The sequence below is a fragment of the Penicillium riverlandense genome (genome assembly GCF_028828495.1).
Source record: "Penicillium riverlandense strain IBT 135883 chromosome Unknown utg000003l_segment0_segment0, whole genome shotgun sequence".
NCBI classification, from domain to species: domain Eukaryota; kingdom Fungi; phylum Ascomycota; class Eurotiomycetes; order Eurotiales; family Aspergillaceae; genus Penicillium; species Penicillium riverlandense.
Genome location: NW_026643196.1, coordinates 2,292,387 through 2,313,770, shown reverse-complemented (window position 1 = coordinate 2,313,770; position 21,384 = coordinate 2,292,387). Strand labels below are relative to the sequence as shown.

General features: G+C 51.7%; 9 protein-coding genes across 9 annotated transcripts; 5 read left to right on the top strand and 4 right to left on the bottom strand.

Annotated features, from left to right (window-relative positions):
- Positions 1-317: 317 nt before the first annotated feature.
- Positions 318-2,097, top strand: N7474_004594 (rRNA (cytosine-C5-)-methyltransferase RCM1; the record flags this gene model as incomplete). The annotated part of the gene is made up of 2 exons (XM_057196009.1): positions 318-515; positions 592-2,097. The coding sequence occupies 2 exons, from the start codon at positions 318-320 to the stop codon at positions 2,095-2,097; spliced, it is 1,704 nt and encodes a 567-aa protein (XP_057053405.1).
- An 81-nt stretch (positions 2,098-2,178) lies between these two features.
- N7474_004593 (uncharacterized protein) lies at positions 2,179-3,619 on the bottom strand (the record flags this gene model as incomplete). Its single annotated transcript, XM_057196008.1, has 4 exons — positions 2,179-3,143; positions 3,196-3,264; positions 3,323-3,445; positions 3,508-3,619. 4 exons carry the CDS (start codon positions 3,617-3,619, stop codon positions 2,179-2,181), a joined length of 1,269 nt encoding a protein of 422 aa, XP_057053404.1.
- Positions 3,620-4,213: 594 nt separating this feature from the next.
- On the top strand, positions 4,214-6,579 carry N7474_004592 (GMC family oxidoreductase; the record flags this gene model as incomplete). The annotated part of the gene is made up of 3 exons (XM_057196007.1): positions 4,214-4,587; positions 4,642-5,753; positions 5,807-6,579. 3 exons carry the CDS (start codon positions 4,214-4,216, stop codon positions 6,577-6,579), a joined length of 2,259 nt encoding a protein of 752 aa, XP_057053403.1.
- A 163-nt stretch (positions 6,580-6,742) lies between these two features.
- N7474_004591 (glutathione S-transferase family protein) lies at positions 6,743-7,463 on the bottom strand (the record flags this gene model as incomplete). Its single annotated transcript, XM_057196006.1, has 2 exons — positions 6,743-7,354; positions 7,410-7,463. The coding sequence occupies 2 exons, from the start codon at positions 7,461-7,463 to the stop codon at positions 6,743-6,745; spliced, it is 666 nt and encodes a 221-aa protein (XP_057053402.1).
- A 303-nt stretch (positions 7,464-7,766) lies between these two features.
- On the top strand, positions 7,767-8,297 carry N7474_004590 (F-box domain protein; the record flags this gene model as incomplete). The annotated part of the gene is made up of 1 exon (XM_057196005.1): positions 7,767-8,297. The coding sequence occupies one exon, from the start codon at positions 7,767-7,769 to the stop codon at positions 8,295-8,297; it is 531 nt and encodes a 176-aa protein (XP_057053401.1).
- A 935-nt stretch (positions 8,298-9,232) lies between these two features.
- On the bottom strand, positions 9,233-11,185 carry sidI (putative long-chain-fatty-acid-CoA ligase; the record flags this gene model as incomplete). Its single annotated transcript, XM_057196004.1, has 4 exons — positions 9,233-9,567; positions 9,636-9,965; positions 10,025-10,404; positions 10,470-11,185. 4 exons carry the CDS (start codon positions 11,183-11,185, stop codon positions 9,233-9,235), a joined length of 1,761 nt encoding a protein of 586 aa, XP_057053400.1.
- A 4,106-nt stretch (positions 11,186-15,291) lies between these two features.
- N7474_004588 (uncharacterized protein) lies at positions 15,292-15,973 on the bottom strand (the record flags this gene model as incomplete). The annotated part of the gene is made up of 2 exons (XM_057196003.1): positions 15,292-15,598; positions 15,843-15,973. 2 exons carry the CDS (start codon positions 15,971-15,973, stop codon positions 15,292-15,294), a joined length of 438 nt encoding a protein of 145 aa, XP_057053399.1.
- Positions 15,974-17,535: 1,562 nt separating this feature from the next.
- On the top strand, positions 17,536-18,069 carry N7474_004587 (uncharacterized protein; the record flags this gene model as incomplete). Its single annotated transcript, XM_057196002.1, has 1 exon — positions 17,536-18,069. The coding sequence occupies one exon, from the start codon at positions 17,536-17,538 to the stop codon at positions 18,067-18,069; it is 534 nt and encodes a 177-aa protein (XP_057053398.1).
- A 488-nt stretch (positions 18,070-18,557) lies between these two features.
- N7474_004586 (Riboflavin synthase) lies at positions 18,558-19,622 on the top strand (the record flags this gene model as incomplete). The annotated part of the gene is made up of 1 exon (XM_057196001.1): positions 18,558-19,622. One exon carries the CDS (start codon positions 18,558-18,560, stop codon positions 19,620-19,622), a length of 1,065 nt encoding a protein of 354 aa, XP_057053397.1.
- Between the last annotated feature and the right edge of the window lie 1,762 nt (positions 19,623-21,384).

Below are 21,384 nucleotides of genomic sequence, written 5' to 3'. Positions count from 1 at the left end.
GTATATATGGTAGAAGTTGGCGGATGCGCAGGAATTGGAGAAGGTGGGAGCGGTGGGGACGAGCACGAGAGTTTCCCCAGATATATATCGATGAGAGATATGGCCATTGAATGTCATCACCGTGAGAAATAGACAACCTGCCTTCCTATAAAATACCTATATATCTTAAAAACCTATATGAAGAGTTCGAAAGCTATAACCACTCCCCAAAGGCAAAGACACCCTCGGGCCATTTCCGAGCCAGCACTGCAAACATGTCAAACACTTACAACTTTTTCTCATCCTCCGCGATCAACTCTTAATTTCTCCACCATGCAATGTCCCTCTACTTCGACGCAGAGGCCATCCTAACCGCGCCGTCGACAGGCGGCTCGTTCAAGTCGCGCATCTATAGTGCTCGCAATTTGCGCGCATCGCCTGCCCAGATCTATGCGCTGATCACCGAGGCGTCGAAGTGGGATCGCGTGCTGGCCGAGGTGATCGAGCGTGCGGACATCCTGGCCCTTGAGCGCAAGGTGAGTGTGTTTTGCGCCCGCGCAGCTTATCCCCAGAGATATCTTCCGCTGACTGACCAAGTGAATAAATCCCTAGCTCTCTCCGCTGCTTGCTCTGCTCCTCGTCCATGACTTCCTGCTATCAAAAAATGGAATCGCCGCGCCGGCGGCACACCCGATTCGCCAGGCTATCGAGCGCCACAAGACACGGCTGAAGGCGGAGTTTGTGAAGGCGCGTGTTCGTCGTGGATGCGCGTCTATCGAAGCATTGAAGACATCCGTCTTGCGTGAGAAACGGCAGGCGGATGGCAAGGATGGCGACTTCGTCTATCCGCGCTGGGTGCGGATTAACAATATCTGCACTACGCTGGAGGACCAGCTAAGAACGACGTTCGCTTCTTATGAACGCGTGCAGACGCTGGCTGCCCTGTCTCCCAATGATCCAGATAGTCGGACGCCGGAGCCGCGTCTCTACATCGACCCCAACATCCCGGATCTGGTGGCCGTGCCGTATGGCATTGATTTTACTAGCTCTGCGGCTTACAAGAATGGGGAGATCATTCTTCAGGACAAAGCGTCCTGCTTTCCCGCCTACTTATTACTAGGTGATATGCGCACAGCATGGAAGGGCGACCTGGTCGATGGATGCGCCGCGCCGGGGAATAAAACCACTCACATGGCATCATTACTAGCCAAACGCAAACCAAAAACCAAAGCCAAGAACCACATCTTTTCCATGGACGCGTCGACGCCTCGCTCCAAAACCCTGCAGAAGATGGTCGCGTTGGCCAAAGCTGACTCCATTGTCACCGTGCTCCCAGGCCAGGACTTTTTGGCCCTGGATCCGGCTGATTCCCGATTCGAGCATGTGTCTGGCCTCCTGCTCGACCCTAGCTGTTCAGGTAGTGGGATCATCGGCCGAGATGATGTTCCTCAGCTTACGCTTCCCGCCGCGACGGCATCCAAGACCACCAACACCAAATCAGCCACCAAAAAGCGGAAACGCCAAGCAGATGACGAGTCCGAGGACCTTCACTCCAAGGCTACGACTGTTATAACCACTGCGTCCACGTCGACCACTGATGAGAACGACATCCCCGGAGGCGCCATTGACCACGAGCGACTCACCAAACTGTCCAACCTCCAAGCGCGGATCGTCGAGCACGCACTGAGCTTCCCCAACGCTACCCATGTAACGTACAGCACCTGTTCGATCCACCTGATCGAAAACGAGGCCGTCGTGTCCCGCGTGCTCGCATCCGAGGTTGCCCAGCGGCGCGGCTGGCGCCTTTTAAGACGGGATGAGCAGCCAGATGGATTGCGCCGGTGGAGGCTTCGTGGTGTGAGGCAGGAGAATAACCTCGTCGCTGGTCCGAGTGATACCCCGACCCCGACAGTTGACCTCTCGGATGAAGACTTGGAATCGTGCTTACGCTGCTGGCCGGGCGATGTGGAGGGGTTGGGGGGTTTCTTTGTGGCTGGGTTTGTCTGTGATCCTTCTGGAGCGGAGGAACGACCTGCTTTAACCGGCACAGCGAAGGGATCCGTGGATGATAATGATGATGATCATGACGACGATGAATGGGAGGGATTTTCAGATTAGACGGAATTCTATTCATACATCAGTGGCGCACTCGCCTCTCATTACGTTATGTCGTAGGTAGATGGCTAAATGGACTCAAATCTAGAGAAATGTCCGCGACCGATTCCTCGCACGGGCGCTGGTAAACGCGTCTATCTTGACCGCGACAAAGATCACCTCGAATGCACCGGTAGGCCTAGGCCGCACTCTCACACGCCACTGTCCTGTGCGAACCGTCAGACGCCCAGAAGGACCGTCGGATCGGGGTCGTTTGGCTGGTGGTGGTTCTGAGCCATCACCGGCGTTAAAATCGACTCCTAATGGCTGAAAATCTTGCTTCCCGTCCACTGTGAAATCCGTCTCGCGACCCCAATGAATCTGAATGGAGTTCTCGCTCAAGGAAGGTGGCGCATCAGACACATCCATCTTTTTGGCCACAACCTGCAACATGCTGGCAATGCGGGATTTGGCCAGACCCAAGAAGTCGGCGCGCATGTTTTCTCGGTCAATCACGGTAGACTCATCCCCGATTTCGAGAATCAGGTCGGCTGGGGCTTCGTCGACAAAAGGTCGAGCGTACGTGACCGATCCTGCAGGCACAGAGGCGCTATCGCGGCTGAAGTGAATACCAGATGGGCGCACATCGTGGAGACGAATCGCAATCTCTGATCGCTGGGTGAAAGGATTGACCGTGATTTGATACGGTATCAGTCTCTGTTCCAATCCCCGCAGGTGGAAATAACGACAGTCACGGAGGAGCTCTGCGCGATGTTCCTCGTTTCGAATGTGAATTGGATATCCTCGCAAGAGATGTAGCAGCTCGGCAAACACGTCTGCTGACCGGTTCGGCACAGATGGGGGAACAATGGCCGGTGGCCGAAGGAGTCCCTTGCGGTCCAGGCCCGGGAACACCTCGGACGGGGAGGCAAAGAAGATGGCAAAACCGAGAGTGAAGAAGTTGGGCGCATCGCCGGGGCTGGAAAAGATGTCGCGCGGGATCTCGAAGTGGCGTTCACCGATCTGGATGAAGATTTCGGACTCGAAGAGCTGAGACATTAACCGGGGCACTGTCGCGGGTTAGTTAGCGTTATGGATGGGATATCTGGCATATGACTTTACAGCTGTAGAACTGCGCGTCTGCAAATAGCTTGACAAACTGCGCGCCATCGCGTGGCCGGACATGGTAGCCTGGAGTCCCGCATTAGCTCCCTGGTCCTTGGGGTTGATATAAGCAGCGCTTGTGTACCCTGTAGATGCCGGGCGATCTCGTGAAACGTTGCGGGATCCCGATCGATGTAGAGTGTACGAATGTTGGAGGCATTGCCCTGGGCTAATTGTTCCTCGAAGAACTGGGAGAAGTAGGATGGAGCTGGGCCGTGGATCAGAGTCGGCCAGCATCGATCGGTCGGCAGTGGGGACAGGAACACGAACCATCAGAGGCAATTGAGGCGCCGGACAGCCGAAATAGATCGGAGCCGATCTGGATGGGGAAGACCTTTTCAGGCGGCAACGTGCAGCCGGTCTGGTTCGGGGTGGACGACATGAGGGAGGTGTTTTGTTGTTGGCAAGTCACCGGCTCCGAGTTGACCCCTCCCCTTGTTCTTCCCTCTTCCTTTCTTACTCTTCGGCCCTGGGAAACAACTATATCTCACCCCAGCAACAACTGAATTGGCTATTCAGCACTGATCACCACGGCTATCCTGCCGATTTCACATGGGGTTGGCACTCGGCTCGCTTGGATCCCCGCACTCCAACTCTGCTCAGGTTCCGTGGACGGTGAGTGGCCCAGGCTACAAGACCCACCAGCTCACGATAATCGAAATGGTTCCCCATCGCCAACCGAGGCTGCTGCGTGGCCGGGCCCCCTTCATCTGCCCGGTCGTCTCCTTGGCAGTTGGGTTTGACGCCTGTGCACATCATTGCCCCCGCGCAACAACCACTAGGCTGTGGAGCCCCAATTGGAAGGAAATGATCTGATGCCCGTGGGGAACCTGTCACGTCCCCAGTTATAAACTGTCTCGCGCCGTCTCTGAGCCTCGGTGACCCTCTCCACTAACTTGACCAAAACCCCTTCTTGGCCTATGCCAACTGTTGGTCCTCTCTGAACTCCTTCATATCGAACCACCCTCGGCAAGTTATGGCGGACCTGGCTGTTGCCACCTATGTGCCGGTGGAGGTTCCCCTGCCTCCAGTCCCTGCGACCTCGTACTTCTCGGAGGCCCAGTGGGAGATCCTATTCGCATTGGCTGATGCGATCATCCCGTCGATTCGCACCTCATCCACGTCCAAGTCGTCGAATGACAGAGTTATCTCGCAGGCAGAGTGGGATACGGCTGTATCAAAGCTGAAGACCACCATCCCGGGACCGGATGCGGCGAAGCTTGCAGTTCAGTACTTGGAAGAGAATGTTTCGTCTAATCCCGCTTTCCGTGCCTGCATCGAGCGCATCTTCGGCGCCTTTGTGCATGAGGAAGGGCGGGGCGGCATTGGACTAATTCTCAATGCGCTCAAGTAGGTGACTACCACCTCTGATTACGATTGACTGCATGCTAATCGCGGCAACAGTACCCGTGCTGGGTCGTTGCTCCTGACCGGATCGATCACACCGATCCACCAGCAGCCCATGGCCGTCCGCGAGAAGATCTTTCGTGGATGGGATGCATCGCGATTGCCGCCTCTCCGGGCCGTGTATCGGGCCCTTACTGCGATCGTCAAGAAATCGTGGGTGATTGCCAGCCCAACGATTAACCCAGTGCTCGGGTTTCCGCGTGTCCCAGTTCATGGGAAGCCAGCCGACGGGTTCCCGTTCGAGTTTCTACAATTTCCTCCAGGAGACCAGCCAGAGACGATTGAGATCGATGTCGTGGTGGTAGGTAGCGGCTGTGGCGGTGCCGTTGCCGCGAAGAACTTGGCCGAAGCAGGAAATAAGGTGCTCGTGGTAGAGAAGTCCTACTCATACGCTACCAACTCCTTTCCTATGGGGCCCAACGAAGGGTTTACGAATATGTTTGAGGCAGGAGGTGCCGTTATCAGCGACGATGGGTCTATGGCCGTCCTAGCAGGCTCAACCTGGGGAGGTGGTGGCACAGTGAACTGGGCTGCATCTTTGCAGACGCAGGGATATGTCCGGCAGGAGTGGGCAAACACCGGCTTGCCATTCTTCACCTCACTCGAGTTCCAGCGAAGCCTTGATCGTGTCTGCGATCGGATGGGGGTGAACACTGAGCATATCCGCCACAACCGCCAGAACAATGTCATTCTAGAAGGCGCACGCAAACTAGGCTATGCCGCCAAAGCCGTCCCACAGAATACGGGTAATAGCACACACTACTGTGGTTACTGCACGATGGGTTGCCACTCAACGGGAAAGAAGGGCCCGATTGAATCGTGGCTGGCTGATGCTGCGAAGGCTGGGGCGACCTTTGCCGAAGGCTTCCGCGCTGACAAAGTGCTCTTTACCCAGGTCGGTGGCAAGCGAGTTGCATCCGGAGTGGAAGGAACATGGACCTCGCGCGATTTATATTTAGGATTGAGCGGCGAGGGAGCAGTGCGCCGCAAGGTGATCATCAAGGCTAAGAAGGTTGTCGTGTCATGTGGTACATTGCAGAGTCCACTGCTACTGCTGCGGAGCGGCCTGAAGAACGCACAGATTGGCCGAAATCTCTATCTCCATCCAGGTACGTGTTCGTGGCTCGAAGTATATGACACCAGCGCTCATTTCTCTTCATAGTTCTCGGAGGTGGTGCTATTTTTGACGAGGAGACTCGTCCGTGGGAGGGTGGTGCGCTGACGACCGTGGTGAACGAGTTTGAGGACCTAGATGGCAAAGGGCACGGTGTGAAGATCGAATCGGTATCGATGATGCCCTCTGTGGTGGTTCCTATATTCCCCTGGCGGGACGGGTTGGACTACAAGTTGTTCTCGGCCAGCCTCAACCACAGCACTAGCTTTATCACCCTTACCAAAGATCGTGATGCTGGGCGGGTCTACCCAGACCCAGCAGATGGACGTGTCCGTATCGACTACGCCGTCTCCACCTTTGACCGCAAGCACATCGTGGAGGGACTGATCGCTTGTGCCAAAATTGCGTACATTTCAGGCGCCAAGGAATTCCACACGACCTACCGTGACATTCCGCCCTTCATCCGCCCCAGCGCCTCGGACCCAGAGGCCCCTGAGGGTACTAACGACGCTGCCCTGCAGAGCTGGATTGCTGAGCTCCGACGTAAGTCGCCCCTGAACCCGGAGCAGGCCACGTTCGCCAGCGCTCACCAGATGGGCACCTGTCGGATGGGCACGTCGCCTAAGTCGAGTGTCGTGGATCCGGATTGCCAAGTCTGGGACGCCGAGGGCCTCTACGTGGTGGATGCGTCTGTCTTCCCGAGTGCCAGTGGCGTGAACCCCATGGTCACCAACATGGCGATTGCGGACTGGGCCAGTCGGAACATCGCGCGCGTTCTGGGCAAATCGCGGACTGCAGGGAATATGATGGCTCGACTGTGAGAAATAATTTCACGAGCGAGTATATTCGTTCGGGCCATATTACGCCATGTCGGTGCTGTCTGTTTACGATATCCCTAGTCTGGTAATACAATGCCTTTGTATGAATGAATACAAGAACATTTTTCGTGTCATTCGAAGATCTGTATTCTATCGATCTATTTATCTAACCCTCATAAGCCTGGCGCTTCTCAATGAACTTCTTCTCGCCAAAGGCCTCCTTGACGCCATCCACGGCAAGGACACGCTCATACCAGGCAACCGTAAGCGGGCACTTGGTGCGCATCTCCGCATCAATCGTCATCGAGAAGCCCCAGACCAGCGCCGACGCGACCGTAATATCAGCCATGCTAATCTTACCCTCACCCGCCAACCAGGTCCGGCCCTTGAGGTGGGTATCAAGGAAAGCCAGCGAGCGTTCAATGCGCTGCAGGGCATTGGTCTCGGTAGCTTCGTCGTAGGGCCTAATCTTGAGTCGCCACAGCGCCAGCTGCGTCACCACATCCAGCACCTCGCCCGAAGCAAAGCAGATCCACTGCCGGATGGTGGCCTTCTCGGCGGGTGTGCTGCCCATCAGCTGGCCCGCTGCCGGGCCGCTCAGGGCGATATACTCCGCGATGGCGTCCGACTCGAATAGGGTCGTGCCGTCGGCGCCTTCGAAGGTCGGCACCTTGCCCAATGGGAACTTAGCGATAAACTCATCGGTCCGGTTGGTCTTGCCCATTGCAAACTCTGGGACGGAGAGATCGAGGCCGTTGAGGTTGGCTGCCGCCTGGGCCTGTGGGGATGTGGCTTGTTAGCAGCCATTCAGGAAGAGTACGGGGTTAACATACCTTGATGACCCGGGGGCTAGGCAAGTAGGAGTAGATTGTGCCGAATGGTGCCATTGTGTCTGGAGATGGCGAGTGCAGCGTGGTTCCTGATAACTCTAAATGGCGCTGTTCAAGTATATACTTGTCCAGCATTGTTTCCCCTCGTTCGCATTTGTCATGGCCCGGTGGGGATGGAAGCGAATGGAACATCGATTTCTAATCAGATCAACTAGTTATGAATTCAATAACCAACTATTGACCTTTATGAAACCACCAGGATGAGTTAGTGCAGGGCAGACCCAGGCTGCAGCCACTCCCGTGCTGATAATGTGGATTGAGTGACGCACACACTCCCCCCTGTCATGATTCTTCCCATTGATGCCTGACTCGCACCTCCTCCGCCTCCCGCCCGAGCTACACCAGCTCATCCTCGAGCACCTACCGGTCCCCGATACTCTCGAGCTGCGTCTGACCTGCACCTATTTCTACGAGCTTGCCCCGCCGCCGTCCCACGCCGACTTGCTTGAAGCCGAGGCTACCGAGTGGGCCCGCCGCCGCGATGTCTACACCTGTCGCTACTGCCTGCGGCTACGACCATCGTCTCGCTTCGCAGACCGTATGCTGCGCCGGCGGCGCAGCAGAGGGGCTCGCGACGGCGATAAACGCTTTTGCATCGAGTGCGGATTGAAGCCGCGCGACGATGACGGCACGGCTCGGTATGGCCCCGGGGCCCAGATTACGGTCCAGGGACACTTCTTTGTCTTCTGTCTGGTCTGCCGCCAGTTCAATCGGGGCGCCCGCGACAGTCACGGGAAGAATACTTCCGAGTGTGAATCGTGCTGGGGGGAGCGCGGCTTGCAGAGGTGGGAGGGGCGGAGGAACCTGGCAATACCCATTGACAGCCCTTGATCATTGAACATGGGCGTACCATGCCCCATTCAATATATATCGACGCTTGCATATAAATACGCAATCGCATAATGCTCCCCGACTTGCACCCCGACTTTGACAACGGACCAGCCAACCGTTTGGAGAATCCAAAACATCACGCTGACCATTGCAAGCCTGAGAAACAAACCAATGCCAATTCATTGGAAGGAAAACTCTGGTTTCTCCCGGCAGATCGTTTATGTCTCGCATGGCTCGCTCAGCCTCGTATAATTTCAGTACATTGCAAGTCGAGTCAGCGTGTGTCACTTGAGAACTCTGCACAACCACGCACGGGCATTGCCCATACCCACCCAAACATTCTCGCAAGGAGATCTTAGCTGTCACTCGTTCCGTCTGTCGGGTGTATACAACCGCTTTGGGTTTGAGTGCCAGCGCCATCACCGATGGAAAGGGCTCGAGAGTGGTGGACGTCGGCTTGCCAGACCCACACTCGGCTAGCGTGGGTTGACGGATGTTGGTTGCGGCTAACTGGGCCATCTGCATGGCACCGTGGTTCTTGATCGGGCTGCTAGGTCGCCGACGGCATAATGCTGCTCCGCGTTGGGGATGGTTCCCGAGAATTGTAGATGGTCCACCGGTAATACAGGATCTTTCCCAAAGTCGTAATGATCGCCCGACGGATCTAATCTGATGGTAAAAACAAAAATTACTGGACTTGGTGGTATTGTGATTGTTATTGACGCCATTGCCAAGTCGCTTAACCAAAATGAACTCGCTTTCTGCCTGGAGCCCACCTGCCTGTGAACTACTTGCGATAGCTATCGGTTAGAGAGTTAAACTGCGAAGAAATATACCTCAGGCGAATAAGTCCTCTTGCATGACAGATCTATATTATATTTTGGAGCCGCAACTCATGTGCGACATTGACTCGACGGCCAAGACACCGGTCAAATCTATTCGCCTCGCTGAGCCAACACCGCCGCCGCCGCCTGCCTCAAATCCACCTTGCGCACTTTCCCGCTGCCCGTCACCGGAATCGTGCTCGACACGCCCTCCTCGCCAAACACAAATATATACTGTGGCGCCTTGTGCCGCCCAAGCGTCTCGCGTGTCCAGGCGCGCAGTTCCTCATCCGGTGGACGAGCGCCATCGCCCGGTGGCAGTGCGATGAACGCGCCCACGACCTCGCCATATTTCTGGTCAGGGATCCCAATCACGGACGCGAGCTCGATTCGTGGGTGCGCTGTGAGCCGTTCTTCGATTTCGAGAGGGTAGATGTTTTCGCCGCCTGGTAGTGTGGTACGTATTAGCGACGCTGGGATGTTTAAATCAAGAGCAAGCATGGCCGGGACTCACCTCTGATAATGATGTCTTTGAATCGTCCTGTGATAGTACAATAGCCCTGCTCGTTAAACGAGGCCTCATCGCCCGTCTTCAGCCAAGTGACCCCGTTGGCATCGGTCACGAGCGTCTCCGCTGTCTTCTCAGGGTTATGCCAGTATCCCTTGGTGAGCTGGTAGCCGGCAATGCAGAGCTCGCCTCGTTGGCCAACAGGCACGATATTGCCTTGTGTATCGATAATTTTGGCCCGTGCATGCGGCAACACCTTTCCCACAGTGGTGAGTCGCGTATGGATGCTGTCGGTAGTGAAGGCGTTGAAGCAGGTAGGAGAAGCTTCCGTCAGTCCTGGCGCTGGGTTTTAGCCAAACTCGTAGATCAGATCTACAATGTCGTGTCAACCATACCGTAGCTGCTAGTGTATTCGCTCATATTCAATTCCTCAAGAAGCCGTTTCATTAGTGGGCGCGGCACTGGAGCACCAGCAATGATTCCTGTGCGGAGATTGGATGTATCGAACCGAGGAGGCTTGGGGATACTCAGGATCGCCTCGAACATTGTGGGCACGCCGTGCAGAGCAGTACACTTCTCGTCCGAGATGGCATGCAACACGGCCTGCGGGTCAAAGGCCTCGCTGGGGAAGACAATCTTTGACCCATGCGTCACAACGGCCAACATGCCTAGGACCAGCCCGAAGCAGTGGAAAAGCGGCGGTGGACAGCAGAGAATATCGAAAGAGGTGAGGTTCATGCGATCGCCGATGAATCGGGAGTTGTTCACAAGATTGCTACAGGCAAAGAAGACCACAGTCAATCATGGCTTTGCCGGGAGACGAGACTCGGGCATACTTACTGGTGGGTCAACATGGCGGCCTTGGGGTTACCGGTCGAACCGCTGGTGAATTGCAGGTTGCAAACATCACCGGACCGCAGTTCGGACTCTCGGTCCTGCAGCACATGAGCGGCCTGTGATAGACCGCGCCGAATGACGGTGTCGTAGGTGTCAAAGTCGTTGTATTCGCCGCGGAGAATAATGATTTCCTCCAGTGCCCTGGAGGTTGCATTCAGTTTGGGGCGGGGACCCAGTTCGGCGAGAACATCTTCCAGATCATGACGCCCGATGCGAGGCGTCATGAAAAGCAAACGGCATTCGGCGTGATTGAGCGCGTAGTAGAGCTCGGACGGGGTGTAGGTGTTGTTGAGCACAACCAGAATGGCCCCAACGCGAGCAGCAGCAAAGAACACGGAGATGTACTGCTCGCAATTGCCAGCCATGATGCCAATCCGGTCGCCCTTTCGGATGCCCATGGCCAGCAGCCCGCGCGCCAGGCGGTCCGCTTCATCCTTCAGATCGCTATATGTCCACCTTGCGCCGGTCCAGGGGAAAACCAGGCATTCATAGTCGCTATACTGCAGCGCCTGCAGCGTCAGTAGCTCTCCAAGGGTGATATCCAGCAACTCTGGCTGTGTTGGACCTTCGACAATCGAGAGCTGCACTGGCCCTTTCGCTGGTTGGACATGCGAAAGCGTCTGTTGCAGCCGTTGCACACTGGCCCGGGGGATGGCCATGTCTTTTCAAGGCAAAAGAGGTAGGTAGTTAGTATCGGGAAGAGTAAGGTTTTGTTTGGGCGCACAGTGGGTTTATAGCTGGACGGCCGGGAATTTTGGACTCCAGTTCCATTATTCGATCAGATAAGGCGAGAGATCCCGAAACGACCCACTGGGTGTCGTAATGGTAATTCACATCCTCTAGGCGAGACTCCACTTCATTGGCGTGTGAAACCAAATTTATTTTCTTCTGTTTATTATCCGTACGATTCCTGAGTTATGCGTGAGTGACAGCCACGACGGTCGAGCACTATTGCTCACCTGGCGGCTATATTCCGATGATCTGCCGCTCTAGAAGGAGGCATCATTCTAGTTTACTGGACAGTATTCCAGCTCCGGATAGTGAGCCTGTTTTACCGGACTGATGGTGATCATCTGGTGAATTTTCCTCTTGTGGGTGTAAGCCCCAAGCTGCGTTGTGCTATGTATGGCTGTGTGTTTATTCAGGCTCCACCAATGCCCGCCACTCATTCGATCAGATAACGCCTCGGCACACTCAAAAGGTTCTGGAACCTGACACGAGCGAATTTTGACTACCTCCCGAACTCCGAATAATGCCGGTCTCGCAACGTGAAGCGTTGACATTGGCCAAGTGGGCCACGACGGTCTGCCCAGATCGTCTGTTTGGAGTCGTCTCTGCTGTAACTAACTTTACGTAGTTGTGGGGTAGCTGCACTGGGTTCTGCCAATAGTTCTAAAATCCGTCGTGCTCCAGAATCCGAATCAACACTGCCTCGTTCTCATATAGACATTTGGGGGCGGGTACCTGATTCCTGAAAATTTCTTCCCCGCAGTTTTCATTACAACATGGGGAGTGGCGAGCCCATATCATATTGATTACATTTCTCAGACTGAGGGACCTGAATCATGGGAACACAACTGGCAGTACGCTCCGACTCCTGGGTCCTTTCGCAGCCCCCACGCCACGCGATCTACTTGCAGCCCCTGCCCTACCGTGCAGGAGAACGGACCCAATTTGACAAGCCAATCACGGCAAGAGCAAGATACCTTTAGACCGCTCCAGCTGTCTGAGTGGTCTTGAGAGCTGAATGCTGGCGCTCTGGGAGTAAAATGAAAGAGTGCAAATTGATTGATTGAAATTGTCTAGAGTAGGAAGTAATAAGGTTATCTAAACAACTATCTAGACGGCTCTTGGAGAGGGAGTGGCACATGACCGTGGCCATGCGATCTCAACAAGTGGAAAGACGGAAGAGTTTACGACGAGGAACCCCGGACGTGTATCCACTATGTGATAGAGTGGCGAGTTGCAATCAATAAAAAGATTCTGGTGAAGGACACAGAAGAAGACGTGGTTCTGGCGCCAGGCGCCTACTAGGCAAGTGGTCTTGGAGAAGAAGCTAGACAACGTCCAAGCCAAAGCCTCCCGCGACCGAAGGGTAAGGGCCAATGATACTGCGATTGTTGTATCTGTAAACAATTGTTCCCAGCGTGACCTGGCCAAGCGATTCGATAAGACTGACATCATTTGGACTACCATCGAAAAACAACTGGTGATGTGGTCACGTCTATTCTGTCGGGGAAAGAAACTCAGGCTAAATATCCGTTTCAACTGCCCTGATACTCCTGAGATGTATCACGTGCACTTGAGCGCTGCTGTGCTATGATACAGATAAGTAAAGCCCATAAGTTAGGAGCAGTTAAGGGCACATGTGAAGCTATCTTAGGTATGTAACGCTAGCAGTTTTCGCATTTTACGGAGAAAGTTATTGTTCAGGACGTGGCTTCAGGCGGCGTGAACATCGATGATTTCGGTCCCGAAATCAAAAGATGGGTACGCATAGTGCAATTTATGCGGTACATGGTCACTCTGTCGAAAAAAGAAAGTAAAAAAAGGAAAGAAAAAAGAAAAGGAAACCTGAAAACAGTGGGGTGTGTGGTCCAAGTTCAGACCCCACTAACCTTTGGCCCCCACGAGCCTCCCTCTACCGGGGCCTGCTAGGGCCTCCTATTCTGTCCTATTTATCTTAAATACGGCCTGGCCCCGATTTAGTCCCCTCTCTAATTTCATACCATCAAGTTTCAGGACCTTCTTGAGTGCCTCCTACCTTTCATAAATTATGGATATTTCAATACAAATGGTCCAGATCGCCGGGGCGATTGCCATTGCCTGTACAACTTTCGCTGCCGCCGTTGCTGTGATCTATCACCTAGGGGCATACCTGGGCTATCCATTTGGCCAATTGGTCCTGCAATGTTTGCCACAAGTCGATCTAGAGACACACAACCGACAGATGCATGATCAAACTTCATCTCAGCGTGTTCCGTTTGATGACCGGACCTGGGAAGATAGAAAGGCGCGGGGCCTTGGGGCGGCGCTTGGTTTCTGTTTCTGCTCTGCGGCTTTAATAATGGAGGTTTATTTGGAGGGGATGAAGGATGCCGCTGGGGAAACCAATGGGTGGAATATTTGGCGTGCTAGTGCAGTTTTTATTCGTGCTTGCGTGGAAGGTCTTTTGGTATTGGTTTTTCTTCGAGGGGTTCGGTATATCGGACAGAGGGTCCAAAACTCCTTTTGATCGAGAAGGAAGCGGGAAGTGCTAGTGATTAGGGTCCTTATTCTTTATGCGCATGTCAAATGTGAAGAAAGTTCTTGGTGGACGTTTACTTGCTTGAGGAAATCATGTACTGTATGCAGTTGATCAACTGTCTCATATGTGATGAATTGACCAAGCCCAACTTGAGGGTTATCAAACTTGGCAAGCTCCTTGTGAATGAGCTTGACCAGTTTTGAGAGTCTCAATGACTCAGCATTCTTAGGGACCTTGTGCAGTTCAGCTATCACATACTCTAGCTCATATACGACTTGAAATAGTTCCGTGCCCGGTACTCAATTGACCAGGCATGTTTCTCTTCTGGCTGCGCTGTTACTAGGTGGTAAAGAAGGCATTTGAGGCCCCATCGATGCTGTTCATGCAACTGCTGAAGCATTATATATCAAACCGCTGTTGGTCAGATAGTCTAGGAATATATTTGTAGTTGCTTGGTAGATCTTGCGGCACAGTTCGCGAACGCGTCGCGGGAGGGGGTGACTGACATGTGCGTTTTCGAGACATAACTGTCACATTTTCGTTAATTTGATGAAGGAATATTGATTGTAACTAGCTATTAGATACGCCATTACTAAACGTACGAAGACATGCATGTCCAAAATGGTGGCGTTGGTAAGAAGCAGTCACGAGATCCTACGCAAGGTCTCGATATCGTCCTAGGAACGGCAGACAGTCCACTTTCAGAAGACGCGCTGCGGTTCATGGAGGACTCTGAAAAGCAGGGATTTCCCTACGCATACCGATGCGAATAGGGTGAATTGGACTTCGTGTGTTCTTATTCGACTGAGGGGTTGCGGATATGGCCACACCAATATGCCGATGTGTACGAGCTGATGTGGCTAAGGCCGGGAGGCTGCGGCCTTAGCGGTAGCGTACTACAGGAGGAGAGCTAGAGCCGACGGAACCTACTTTTCACAGAGACCTAGAAAGGTAGGTATGTCTACTGGTTGCGGTGGGTTATGAGGACGCGGCGGATGCGAAAGTTTAGGACGGGACTTGGGTAGTAGCCGTGGACTAGGGTCGCCCCATAGACCACCAGATTGATAACACTAGCCATAACGAACGTGTTCCTTGGCCCGCACCCATCCATGTCCGTTCCGCCTTCTATCGTAATATTGGTGACGGTAACACTGCCCCGAAAGATCGAGGATACATCATCCTATCATCGATATACAGAAAACGCGTGTGACGAATCGGAGATGGGGTTCTGTTGTTCCGTGGTCGCAGTGAATCGGTCGGGCCAGGCACTGGCAGAAGGCCCATGGAAACCAGGCTGACGGAAAGCTGGACCGGCGGCCGAGGAATGTGTTGGGGTTAATCCAAGTCCGGGTGGAATGCAACCTTAATAACTCGATTGCAACTAGCAAACAACCAGACGCCCTTGCTTAAGTGTCTACCTCTAATTCAATATATCTCCTCGAGAGGGGGTATTTTAATCCATGTAATATTTTCAAATTAATTACTTTAACGTGATGATAAATTGAAATTACAAGCCCCTTAAACCAAGCCCATAACTAGCCCCAACTCTAGGAAGGCTAGCAAGTTACCAACAGCCTTCACAGTCGCAGCCCCCTCTGAAGTACTCGCCGCTTTCGTCCGCCCACCAGTAGATGACGAGCCGTCACCTGCGGTTGTAGTACTGGCACCTGTGGCGGTCGCCTCGGCGGGGTTGGCGCCAGGGGTGGTCCAGGTTGTTGCCACGGACGTTTGACCCTTGTTGTATGCGTTATCGGTCGCGCAAATTTGTTCACTAAGTAGTTCAGCGGCGAAATGGTCTGGATCATCGGGACAGTCCTCGTAGCAGCTTTTCGGTTATGTTAGCATTGTAGTTGTACAGGTTTAGGTTGTGGTCGAGAATGTATGTGGAATGTAAAGCAAGAGGTATTCTCACTTAGCAATATTTGCACTGCCCGTACACTTGCAATTCCAATCGTCAGTGCCGCATATCTCGAGTTGCGACTTCATAACCGCGACGCATTGGTTTACTAGTCTATTGCCCGTAAGAAAAGGACTTTCACTGTAGAAACTCAAATTAGATATAGGCGTACTGTGGATTAGCGCAATTCGAGTTGCCGCTTGTGCTCATTGCCGGCGCTGCTGTGATAGTTGCATCTTGAGCGGAGATGAGAGTAGCCGATGCAGTGAGCAACAGAGGAATATTGGTGGTAAGGTAGCGCATTTAAATGACAAAGAAAGGGAGATCAAAGAAATCAAGATAAGTAAAACTTCAAGAATACCTCTGATAATAGGTAGTATCGACCGATTCTCAAAAATTGGAATTTGGGCAGACAAGAAAAGCAAGAATATATATATCCATTGTGTAATAGCCGGAACCTGAAATGTTACATTTATCTTGAAGACAAAATGGAACCCTCAGTTCACCCCGTTTACCTAAAGGGTGAACTGAGTCCACTCTTGGCACCACGTTGACAGAAGCGGCCGGTATTGGAGAGGCTGACTAAGCCAGACACAATGAGGAGCCGCCAAAAATCACCAAAGACGCCTAAGTCCGGTGTCTCTTCGAACAGCCTCTGCTCGGTCAGGAAAACCATAATATGGCTCCTAGTGGAACAAGGTTACGTACGTAAACGGTGACTAAGATTCTGGTAGAAAGGCGGAGAAAATAGCGCTAAAAATAACAATTTCCGGCGTCCAATTTGCCGTCACCTAGTGGTGCTCTGCTAATGATGAAGTATCAGAAATCCATCGTATTTAACTGCTAAACATGGCCATCGAAGGTATGCACTTAGATACTACGGTGTTTGCTTCTAGCTTGAAATTCTTTCATTGTATTAGTAGTAGTATTCATTTGGCCGATTTAGCTTGCCTTAAGTACAGCTGCTATGGATCCTTTCTCTGTCCCTAGCTCTCTATCTCTCTCTTTAAAGTACTATTATTGCTTTATATGTATTGGAATACACCAAAACGCTAAGTGACGGTAAATCGGACACCGAAAATGGATAACTTTTGACACCATTTTCTGCGTCCGTTTTACCAAATCTTAGTCATATATCTCACGTGATATACACGGACCCACTTTTGCCATGTGTATATCATATGCTCAATGAAGCTAGCACAGAGAGGGAGGAGAGGGGGCGGTGGGGTCACAAGTTGTCTTATGATCCGAGAGGCCTTCCGTTCTCCTCAGCATACGACCCAAGTTCGTGAAAAGCCTAAGGGATACACCAACTACTACAATTGGGGGGTCTTTAACAAAATTCCTGTAGTTTTTCTGAAATATGACATAATGGTTACTTAAGCAACGCGTCGCCTCAAAAGACGAGACTATCCCGTCAGCCAAAGCGAATGAGTTGTTCGACGCCCTTAAGACGAATGTAATATACACCTAGTCAGGGCTTTGAATAGGTTATCGCTGAAAGCACTTTCAATATTGAGCCATTACAGCATCAGTGGTAGTTGCAAGCCCTGTTTCAATCGCGCTGAAATGGATGCGCGGAGAAGCATTTCTATGAGTCATTTAGAGACAGGTGCTGCTAGAAGTTAGCTCCACAGTGTGGCTCGTGATATCATGACTTTTATACTCGGACCTTTTTCAGGAAATTTAGTGAGCTCGGTGAACTAACATTAAGAGTAGTCTTAGGCGCTCGCTTACAATGCATACTCTTGATCTTTCTCAGTACTGCTGCGTATTCAAGACACAAAAATTGCATAACGTGAAATCTACAAAGTCAGCGAGTTATATGCTTCCCGTTCCTCTAGTTAATCTCGTTCGGTCCTATCATGGAGGCTGCTGAGCCTCTGTCGCAGGAGGAGGTTGACGAGTTTATCGCTGCCATTGATACCAACCACGATGGCTTTATTGAATATAACGAAGTGGAATCTATGCTTGACAAGGTTCATCATGAAATAACAGCCTATCCAACACCGCATCATCTTTACCACGATAGCCGTGACGACATCGATCGGCATCAGTTCTTGCGCAGGATCATATCAACAGAGAGTGACCGGATCAGTTCCGCAGAGTTTGCGCATATCGTCCATCGATGGAGAATCCCGTCGCTAGAACCAGACAAAAAGGACGAAGAAGCAAACAAAACTTTCGTCAATTCCATGCCTCTTTGGAGGCGACTAAGGGCATTCTGGTCGGTTCGCGGTCCAGAAGTGATGTTTGTCTTGTTTGTGACATCAATTACTGTCGCTATTACAGTATGGAAAATGGTGATATACATCGCTGAACCCCAGTGGCGGCGAGCCCTAGGATGGGGAGTGGTCCTCAGCAGGAGCTCAGCCGGCGCCTGTAAGCAGAGCATTTAATAAACGGATCAGACTCGAGCTAACGGTACCACGTAGTATACTCAACCCTTTTCTTTTTGATTCTGTCGATGTCGAGATATCTGTCGACGTTCGCTAGAAAGTCGGTCGTACTAAGCCGCTTTATCAACTGGGATCTGTCTCAGTCATTCCACGTCAAAATATCTTTGGTGACTCTTTTTTTGGCCGTGCTCCACACGATTGGCCATCTGGCTGGGACCTTCGTTCATGGAAGTAGGCCGCAAAACGAGCCAGCCGTAGCTGCGATATTTGGCCCCCAGTCAGTCCCTCGGCCATATGTCGCCTATGTGGCGTCTCTTCCTGGTTGGACTGGACTCACAGCATTCGGTATCTTCTGGCTTATCTTGATTTTCAGTCTGCCAGCTGTCAGAAATTTTAATTATGAGCTATTTCAAGGGGCTCATTTGTTAATGTTTCCTATGATTGGCTTACTGATCGCACATGGACAAGACGCACTTTTGCAACCACCAATGTTAGGATACTGGCTCGCATTTCCCACCTTGCTTGTGGTAGTTGAACGAGGTTACCGATTTTTCCTGGGCTTCCATCACGTACCTGCGGAGATGACAATTCTTGATGCAGACACTGTTTCTATTACAACCACTTTACCGAGACGAGGCATATGGCCCTATAAAGCGGGACAATACGTTCTTGTCCAAGTGCCTCAGATTTCACTCTTTCAATGGCACCCTTTCACTATCTCTTCCTGCGTCGACAACGAAATAAAGATACACATCAAAACAGACGGGAATTGGACCAAGAGTTTGCGGAAATTGCAGAACGGTCAAAAGCTACGATGCGTAGGGATCGACGGTCCCTTTGGTGCGCCTGCACAGCGCTTCTACGAATTTGATCATACTATCATCATCGGCTCCGGGATTGGCATTACACCTTTTGCCGGAATTTTAACAGATCTCCAGAATAAATGGAACCGACATCGAGGGGGCGATGTGCCCTCCCTGACTGAATCTAAACCAGGCCAGACAGTTGTTGGTTTAGGTCCCACACGCCACGCAAGCCATGCACGAATGCAATCTGCGAAGGATGGCGTCGATTTTGATAAAAAGCGAACAATTGAGTTGCACTGGATTGTTAGGGACCACAATCATCTTCTATGGTTCTCTGATCTTCTTAACAGTCTACGATGTTCAACTGCCGACGAGATTATTCACAACCCAAAGTTGAATATTCGAATTCATACGCATGTGACTCAAAAGCGGAGGGACATCTGCACACATGTATTCCGATATCTACTGGAAAATCACCGAACAACAGAGCATCCTGCTTCACCACTTACTGGCCTTATCAATCCAACTCACTTTGGTCGACCTTGTCTATCAACAATTATGGAGGAACACTACAATCTAATGCAGGTTTCTGCCAAAGATACAGGCCGGAAAGTAAAGATCGGGGTGTTCTTCTGTGGTTCACCTACACTGGGTTATGAACTCTCAGAAAGGTGCAAGTTGTTGACGCAGCGGGGATACGAAGACAGGTCTCGTATCGAGTATCACTTCATGATGGAAGTGTTTTGAAAATCTTGAAAAGACGATCATGATGTTTCGGGTTCCTGATACTCTGCATTGAAATCATAATGCGACATAAGATTTCTATCTACTTTGCATAGCGCCTAAGCCCTCTGGCATAACTACTAGACGCTGCATGAGGCGGGAGACCTCAAAACACCTAGCTGAGTATTGTGGCGCTGGATGCCAAAACTTTTGATATTAGGGTTAACACGTTGATTGGTGAAAATTTCAACAGTATGGACGAGGTAAGAAAAAGTTAAGGAGCTCCAGAAAACCTCGGTTAACTCCACAGTGCGGAGGATAGGTGACGTGACCTAATAATAAATTATTTCGGGCCGCTAATGCCATCTTCGGCGGAGACATGGATGAGCTATGCGTTTGAGAGCCAAGACGGACAAGTGTAGGGATTTGCCCAAAGTGGAATTGGATAGTGACAAAGATGGTACAGAGTGCTGAGCACAGCCCACGAGGGCAAGGAAGAGGAGGCAGTCATCTGTTTACGTAGCCTAGCTGAAAAGGGGCTGGGATTCGAGGTCTGTTCTGGCAATGCAAAAGATCAAACGCAAAGATGAGGGTGTTTAATTTCCGAGGCAGGTTCAAGACAATCGAATTGATCACTAGAAAGGAGGAGGGGAAGGCGAGAGTCATCAATGACATCAGAATACCTTTTTTTCCTTCTCCTAGATTCCTAGGAACTCTAGTAGGCAGCAAGGCGGTTAGCATCGGAGCAGGCGAAGGACCAGAAGCACGATAAGAGCTGAAGGGGTTGGTTGGGGTTGAGCAACGGGGTAAGCGCTTGGATTGTTCAGTGAGCACCTCAGGGCCAGCTTAGGTACCGCTCAGAGCGCCTCAGTGAGCGGCTAACCCCGTGATCCCGGAGCCGATCGCTACCGGAGGCGGCTGGTTTACCGTCACAATTCTTACGTATCCAGGGAGTCAGTCCAACAGACAATATATTAATTGCAAAAACAAAGAAAGAACAGCCTATAGGCCAGGAATTCATACATAATAACTACGGGGCTTCGTATATATTGAGTAACCAGCTGATCTAGACGCGACCACAACGAAGGATCTCGCTCGCTGATATTATCTTTCTTCTATCTATAGTCTATAGGTACGCGTCGCGTCGCGTCTGTTGATTGCTCGATGAATGAGACGGATCCCATTCGACATTTCGAACTATATCAGGGATGCCCTCCTCCCCTTAGGCACACACACATTTAGGGTGCCTCAAGAGGGAATAATTAAAAGAAGGGCAGGGCTGGTTTCACAGAAGAGAGTGGAAAATGGGGGTGGTAAACGGGGAATGATAAATGGTGGGGTGAAGCGGTGGAAGGGTATAGTACGAGTATAGCTAGAGTTTGCTCTCCAAAGCTTCATGACCTCATCAACTCGAGTGATTGTCGTTGGTTTGTACCAGTGCTCACCGGATTTTCTCAAACAGAACCATCTATATCGCCGTGCTTATCAAAAACTCTTAATGGCCCATCGACAATTATAATATCTATGCAAACGATGAATGGTTGGCTTTGGGGGAACTGAGACGCGGAGGGACTAGCCTGACATGCTACGGGTTCTGACGCAAGGATGTAAGTGCGGGGCAACTGAGACAAGAGGGCAGAAGCCTTCTTCATATATTTGGTCGTGGAAATGCCCACTGATTTCGCACCTTTGTTAACCAAATTCACGAGAAGAAACCCCTCCGCTAAATTTTGTCTCACATTCGAATTGTTCTGCACAACTGCCATTCATATAGCTTGAGAAGCTC